At 36.8% G+C, this 8,598-nt stretch overlaps 1 protein-coding gene across 1 annotated transcript; it reads left to right on the forward strand.

Annotated features, from left to right (window-relative positions):
* The first annotated feature begins 4,173 nt into the window (after positions 1-4,173).
* On the forward strand, positions 4,174-5,642 carry pnx (posterior neuron-specific homeobox). Its single transcript, XM_086302607.1, has 2 exons — positions 4,174-4,309; positions 4,401-5,642. The coding sequence occupies exons 1-2, from the start codon at positions 4,189-4,191 to the stop codon at positions 4,853-4,855; spliced, it is 576 nt and encodes a 191-aa protein (XP_086158733.1). The 5' UTR covers positions 4,174-4,188; the 3' UTR covers positions 4,856-5,642.
* Positions 5,643-8,598: the final 2,956 nt, after the last annotated feature.

The following is an 8,598-nucleotide window of genomic DNA, read 5'->3' on the forward strand; positions in this document are numbered from 1 at the left end:
AAACACAGTTTTTCTGTCTACAACTGGCCAACCTTCTTGAGGTGTCTGCAACAAAAAGTGGACCTGCCTTTCAGTGTGAGTTAAGGTTAAGGTACCAATTGGTTTAATTCATTCTGTTTTGTTTATAAAGATTCTTGGCACAGAACACTTTGATTTGTAAAACAAATTATTCAAAATTGCACATAATTTTTGTCATCAACATTTTTACAACAACTTTGTCACCAAGAATGTTGAAATAGGGGCAATTGTTCTCTTTTGTGGTCTAAATGTATTTTAATTGTTGAAAGTGGACATGAAACACCACATGTAAGGCTAATTTACAACACGAACACCTCCTCTAAAAAACTGCCATAGATTTAACACCATCCGTGAAGCTGGATTTAAGACATAACTGTTTACAGATTAAGTTTTTAGAACATGTTTGGCACCATTTTCTGTTTGTACAGAATGTGATATCACTGGGTTGGTTGGTTGGTTGGTTGCTGTAATCAACTTACATTAGTTAGTATTAGCTATAGTGACATATAACTTAGTGGGGGAAAAAGGAAAACTAGACTGTTTTCAACAGAATGTTAATATATACAGTAAGGAAAACAAATTGTGGGTAATCCTCAGAATAACAGAGGGCTTGTGCTGGTTGCCCATGAGAATTAACCATTCTACTTTGTTGCTGTTTGTCATAAATGTAAATGCTGAAAAAAGGGGCTGTTGCTGCAAAACTGACCTGACCCCATCCATTCATCTAAAGAACCCGAGGAGACATTACAGAGGTCACATATGTTGCTTCTTTTTATATTTCCAGCAGAAAACATACTTTTCATTTCATTGTAACACACCATTTGTGGGTTCATGAGAGGATGAATGCGTGAGTTGAGGGCTGCTAGTGATCAAAATTTCATAGAAAGGAAACATTTTTGTATATAAAAATGTAGCAAAGAATATAAAAAAACAAACAAATCAATTTAATTAATACTCGCTGATGTCTTGTTAGCTGCAGTTTTTTTAAAGTAGCTTTTCTATCAGCAGATGGACTGTTTCATTCAAAAAGCACACACATGTTGATAACAATTTCTCTCTACTTTTGTTTTTCTCTTCTTCATTTTTTGTTTATAAAGACAACACTAGAGGTTCACACAATGTTTCCTCTTGAATAGGGATGCAACGATACCAATTTTTTCAAACCGATACGATACCGATACTTGGATCTGAGTACTTGCCGATACAGAGTACAGAAAAATGATACTTCTACCACACACACACACACTCACGCACATAAATACAATTAATTGGAAGACAGGTTTTATTATATTCCCTGCCGATAAAAAAATAAAATCTTAATAAAAATGACCACAAAAAAATTTCAAGTGAAAAATAAGCACTTCTGTTAAATGATTGCAGAGTCTCCACATTGTAATTTTACAAAATATCACTGAACTATTGGCACTGTCTTGAGCTTTCAGAATAATAAATAAACACTTTTGTTTGGAATAAAATAAATACAAATTAGGTTTGAGAATAGAATAAACTTTTAAATTATTGCAGTGTCCATATTGTAAACAAACAAACAAAATAACAAAAGTATTTGGCATTGACGAACAAACTCCTCATCAGTCTACTGTGCCGTTAAACCAAAGACTGACACACTGCTTGTCTTTACCTCTTCAGAAAGTTTTGGCACCATTATCTCCCTGATGTATGGGCAGTTGGGAATTTCATATCGCAGCTCGAGTATGCTGAGAAGACAATGCAATTCTATATTTTCCACGACCGGCATTGGCTGGTCATCCAGAGCGATAAAACCTGAGTTAAATTTGGCTGTTCCGGTCCACACTGCTGACATTTTGTTTAGTCTAGCTACAGCAGCCTCCAGTTTCTCTTTTTTATCTGGAGTCGCCAGTCTCACTCGCCTAACCCTGTGCCTGTTTAGCGCGGAATGTCCCCCTAGTGGCCAATCTAAAAAACTACAACAGAAATGACAAGCCACCCTCTGATTAATGAAATAAGTTGGTATCGGTTCATGGTATCGGTTAACTTTCACGAGTATGAGTACACACACATTTTACAGTATCGGCCCCGATACCCGATACCAGTATCGGTATCGGTGCATCCCTACTCTTGAACACTGGGACAGAGTAGCAGCTCATGCTTGACATGGATAGCAAAACCTTTGCACGTCGCTTGTGAGTCACCAAGCCACAGTTTGAATACCTCCTTACAAAGCTGCAGGAGAAGAGCTTACAAAAAGAACCCAGTTAAGAGCTGTCGCAAGAGTTCCTGTGACAAAGAAGGTGTTGATGTTCCTGTGGTACATGGCCAACCAAAATAGCTTCTGGGAGATCTTAGACAAGTTTGATATGTCATAGTCATCAACACGCAGTAGCATATTAAAAGTACTGAGCACCATGTGTACACAGGGCCAGTACCTTTATCTCCTGGCCAAACAGCTGTGAGAAAGTCATATCCGCTGCTGCTGCTGTCCATCTCTTGGTGTCTCAGCTGTGTGACAGATGCAGTTGATGATTGCCAATAAGGGTGCAGAGGCCACACATATGTAGAAGAGACTACATAAACAGAAAGTCCATCTACTCCACTGTATATGAAAGAGGGTGGTTCATTGATTTCTTGTTTGGTCTTCCGCCAAGGAGACTCCTTGATGTATCCTTCAGTCGTGAGGTCCTCCAACTTCTATGCTATGTGACCAATCACACTCTCCTCTCTCCTTGTAGAAAATAAAAGCTTTGAAATGATAAACGCTGTCTGCCTTGGGTGTGCATATGAGTCTTAATCATGTATTGGCCTTAATGGCATGACATATCAGAAATAGTGTGAGTAACATTTGTTGGTTTTTTTTAAGGTAATTGTTTGCATTTGTTTGCATAAACAAGATTTCTGTTCAAGTAAACATAATTTAAGAAATTATATGTTGCAGGAACTTTCATTAGATGTTTAAAATAGTAAGTGATTAGTCTTTATTAAGTCAAGAGTACATCAAAGTTAATATTTTAAGTCTGATGGTACAGTTAAACATGAGTGCCTTGAGTATCTTAAACAACACCAAAAAAGTGCACTGGTAGTACAATATAAATTTTTTAAGGTGATCAATTACTGACATTTGCGTTTAAGGTTAACTTCTTTCTATTTGTACATACAATATATCTAGTTAATTTGAATAACTAAGTGTAGAAATATAGTTAGGAAAGGCACAAGAGCGTTTTGATAATGAAGATAAGCCATTTTTTACACTCAGCATCATGTGCATATATTGATATTTAGGGTTACCTGTTTAGTGAAGTCATCAACAGTTTAGTCAGTTCAGTTTAAAAAATGCTGAATTCTTTCTGTTTTGTGAGTAACTCACAAGATAGATAGATACCGTAGATAGATAGATAGATAGATAGATAGATAGATAGATAGATAGATAGATAGATAGATAGATAGATAGATAGATAGATAGATAGATAGATAGATAGATAGATAGATAGATATAACATTAGATTTTTTAAAGATTTAATAAGCATTTTAACACCAAATACCGGTACATAAAATAATTAACAGAAAGAGTGATGGAAAACTTATCTATCTTCACATCTTAACAGTCTTTCTAACGAGAAGGGCTGCACACGATCAGTCTGCGATGATCCGATGGCTGTCATAAAGTTGTCTGTGCCTTCTAATTAAACCCACAAGCTAATAAAACATAAGCTCTAAAAGACAAATGGCACCCTGAAAAGTGGAATACAAGGAAGGAAAAGGCTGAAACTTTCCCTGTGATGACTCAATAAATTAGCATAACAACCACCATGTACGTGTCCTAACAGCGGAAAATCCCCTATTTGCAAACAATAACTTGCCAAGCAACGATAAGGAACACGAGCTGAAAGAAAGAAGGCACATTTTAACCGGATCCGGAGCAATAAATAACTGCCCCACCACACCACACCACACCACACACCCCCAACCCTGGGGCCTCACATTTACATTTTGAAGTACCCGAGGGTCCCACAGATCGTCCTCACATGGAGGGCGCTGGGTGCAATTGTTTCTGGAAGACGCATTGCTTCATTTGGGTATCTTTTTGAATGACATGTAAATTTCAAAGCGCCCCGGTGGTGTTCGAAGAGGTAGTACATATAAGCACAGACACCAACACTGATTACTTGTGCCCTTAGCGGACCACTGCAAGCTGAAATGCAGCCAGCTGAAGCCAAATTGCCGCTCATCCACAAAACATCGTTTTCCGTGGAAGATATTTTGGACCCAACGAAGTTTACAGGGGAAAAAATACGTAATGGGGACACAGGAGCTCCGGGTGAGAATAAAACTCTCTGAGGCCTGAGAATTTAACTTTAAATGTAATAATGTATTCACAAGTGAAATAATAATTTATCATTCTCTTTCAGGAAGTCATACTTCCAGAAATAAATCCAGAAAGCTACACAATCGCACCTCAAGTGAAAACAACAGCCCTATGGCCAGAGCGCTGTGTGCTACGCAGCTTCAGAGCTCGGAAGAAAAAAGCTGTCGGGTCCGTACCGCATTCACCCTGGAGCAACTGCAGGTTCTGGAGCAAAGCTTTCAGAAGTGCCACTACCTGTCGGTGCTGGAGCGACACACCATCGCCTCAGCCATGCGCTTGTCCGAGACTCAGGTAAAGATCTGGTTTCAAAACAGGCGCACAAAGTGGAAGAAAGAGCGTCTGCAGGCGAAGGAGGGCGAAGATGAAAAATACGGTCTGTCCTCCCATCCTGCGCTCTGCTCTTCTCTGTACTACAGTTCTCTTTTCCGCCAGCAGCACCCTCCGCTCCAGCTGTTTGCATCACTGCCCCTGGTGCACATCTGTCATTATTACACATAAGGCGTAAAATACGCACGGAGTGACTGAATATTGGACCAGAATGTCGCCCACCGGCATCTTCAGAAAAAAATTACATTGCAAAAATATTGCAGTGTTATCAAATTGTTGTAAAAGTTATACAAATGGAATGTATTTAGAAATGAAAATGGGTTAAATGTTTAAAGTTCTCTAATGTAATTATAATTTATTCCGATAGACAAATTTGTAAAAGCTTATTTTTTTCAAATTACTTTTCATTTGTTACCCAGATAGTTTCGTTTTCTTCATTACACAGTGCTAGTAAAGGCGGTAGGTTTATATTTAGATTTGAATCAAAACAAACTATCAAAAAAATTAATCCTGAATTGTTGAATTTTGTTTGAATTCAGACTGTTGGATTCAAAACTGGTTAGCAGTTGCTTTTTAAAACAATTCTGTGCTACAATTTGGATGCATTGGGGGATTTTGAAGTTCTAAGATTTATCATGTTCAGGGTGCAACTGTGCAGGGACATTTATGGAACGTTGAAAATCAGTTGGCACAAGACCCAGTAAGAACTATACTGTAACTTTAACAAGTGACAGCACTCTTCTCAGAAGAAAGAGATGGGCCCATGTTTTCCAGCCATGTTATAGGTATGTTAACATGTTTTCTGGCTGGCTATCCAGCATTAAGCCACTGATTAATACAAGTAAAAGAGACCTATTAGTTTACCCCTGAGCCTTCACTCTGAACTGCTGGACGGTCACTTGCTTCTATCTAATTTCACTTTCACTCTGTGCCAGCTATATAAGGTATACAAATAAATAAGCACTATTTTTACTGTGCTCTACTGTTTATTGTGTCTTTTTTGCATTCTTATTTGTTCTTTGGTATTAATGTCTCATGTTACTCAATTATTTCAAACTAACAGTAAATTTACTATGCTACACATGGCAGATACTTCCAAAACATTTTTATTTCTCATGGACAGTTTAAAGAAACACTTTTTTACAGCTTAAACCACATTTCATAGAAAAACTTTATTTGCAAGTGTTTGCTATAGACTTACTAAGCGCTAATGTGCATGTAGATTTATTGTTTTTCGTCTTATCACACTCACTTCAAAATGACCTCAAATAGCTAAAACTTAAGAATACAATAAATCTCTGACTTTATTGTCCTCATGATTTGTATATTCCAACTTTTTGTTGCTCCTTGTCTACATTGTAAAACCACTTACAAAAACATACACCTGTGTCTCCTCTGTCTCAGAAGCATTTTAGGAAATGAGAAATGTCCATGAAATTAAATGTCCAATAAGATGGAAGATATTTTTGGGGTCTCAAGAAAGAGAAAGGAGGCACAAAACTGAAAAATGAGAGAAGCCCAGCCTCTGACATTAGATAAATGGACAAACAACTTGTCTTGGAATCAATATGCTTTTACAGTAGTTTTCTATTTCCTGAGATTATGGGAGATCTGATATCTCTTATTACAATTGTAATAAGAACAATCACACCATATTGGCCAGTCTGTAGGCAAACTATTACGTTATTAAAGATTCATACCAACACTGTATAACAAATCCCTGAACTCCATAGATAAAGAATAAAAACTAGCAGACATTAATTAGTCATTAGAAGTCAACATACTTTTATTTTTAAAATGTAAACCTTGAATGCTATATTGTATTATTTGTCTTAATGAAAGTAGACAAGTGATGTATGTCTAACAGTGATTTTATTTTGTTCAGTTACAGGACATTAGTGCAGAAACCAACATGGTGTCATCGGAGTCTGAGAACTTGAAAAAAGAATGTGGAGGGAGTGGAAACTGTAAATCTCCCATACAGTATATCCATTTATATTAGGGCAACAAGTGGACCCAAATAAAGCAAAAGTGATGCAGAAAATCTAGTTCATGCATTTATTACTATTTATTACTACTTGATGTTCGTGAGTGGGAGGGACAAGTTCAAAGATGAACCAATGGACCTCCTTTACTACCAACAATGGGGAAAAAACTGAGTGAGAAGACATTAGGGTTGCCAACTATCCTGTTTTAGCCGGGGTATCTCGTATAATGAGCAAAATTGGTTCGTCCCTTATTCTACATTAAACCTCCCGTATATTGATGTTACCGCCAATGCCACTTTCTGACCAACAGATGACACTCTTCGAAATACCAAATCTGATTTGACAGGAATTGTATCAGATTAGTTTTTGTGTACAGGCACACAGATATGAAGAGTAATGCGTAATTCATCAAAATAAGGTGCCATTTGATCTGCGTAGCATATTAAACTGGGTAACTGAAGCCTGTATTTACAATATTTCATGTTTAAAAAAACAATATCTTTTGTTTTTTGGTTATTTTTCAAAGGAAAACCCCATGTAATTTATGTTATATTTATCTTTCTTTATTGTTTTAGATGAGGTATTGACATTTTTGTTATAAGAATATGAACTTACAGTGCATACACTATGCTCAGTTGACTGTGCATTGTGCTTCTGGCCCTTCAGAGTGTCCCTTAATTTATAGTTAAAAAGTTGGCAACCCTAGAAGACACTGCTGGAACCTGAACTGTCTGTCAAATATCTGAGCTAAAGCTAATGTCACAGCAGCACGCTAATCAATGTATTTATGCTGGATAGCTAGTTAGCTAACACCATTACTGATAGCCATAATGCTCATTCATTCTTTTTTATTTTTGCTGCTGCACAGGGGTGTAATTTCCAGGGGGGTTAGGGGGGTTATTACCCCCCAAATAATCAGACCCAACCAAAATAATCCCCCCAACAAAATTATGAATTATCTTGCATAAATAGGCTGTTGATTTTCTTTACTCATTTCAAGTATTACCAGCAAAATAGTTGCATGTTTAATCATCTGGGAATTTACCCAGATTTATTTATTTATTTAGACAGAGATCTTGACCTCCCCAGTGTTCAGCACAAAGTTACGCCGGTGCTGCTGCACCTACTGAGGAAGGAGCGATTTGTGGTGTCTTTCTGATCAAGTTATCAATCAAGGTGATCAAGTTAAACCCAGTTCCTAACTATGAACATATCCAACCAGGCCCAAATATGAATGAGAAGAATCCATCTGCTTTAATCTTTTTTCATTTTGCTTACACACACACACACACACACACACACTTCAACACATCTGTATGCAATTTAACACATGCTCTTATACTCAATCGTCACGGACTCCTGAATTTGCCAATAAGTTAAACCATTATGGGAAAAGAAACCGTATTTAGTTTAAATAAATCGTATGGTTGACTTAGAAAAACTAAAATACATAAAGGGAGTAACTCAGTGAGAAAAAACGAATTTTGTTTGAAGCTACATATGCAACTTATACATAATTCTGACAGTTTTTAACAATATAACAACAGATTTTCCAATTTCAGAATATTAAATCAATACCTCTTAGTGCAACTTTTCAGGGAAAGACATTTGGAATCCAATTCATCAATGAGGCACTGGAATAATGGAAGCAAATAAAAGAGACAAAAGGAGAAAGAGGAAACATTTGTTCCACATGCATGCATGCACATGGTTCTGATTAGGGCAACGATTATGCAGTTTGTAGAAATCTAATCCATGATATAACACAACTTGACTGTCTGAAAGGTTTTGAAATAATAAAATGTAACCATGAGAATTGTCTCATTTTGCCTTCACACTAAAGGTATGTTTTGTAAATTAATGCATTTAAAAACTGTTTCTAGCCTTTCAAAATTAACTAACGCTATCAAAATAATATAACGAAAC

Source organism: Aulonocara sp. 'chitande type north' Nkhata Bay, linkage group LG7 (assembly GCF_057382095.1).
Source record: "Aulonocara sp. 'chitande type north' Nkhata Bay isolate Kocher_YH1m ecotype deep benthic linkage group LG7, A_spYH_male_GT1.1, whole genome shotgun sequence".
Taxonomy (NCBI): domain Eukaryota; kingdom Metazoa; phylum Chordata; class Actinopteri; order Cichliformes; family Cichlidae; genus Aulonocara; species Aulonocara sp. 'chitande type north' Nkhata Bay.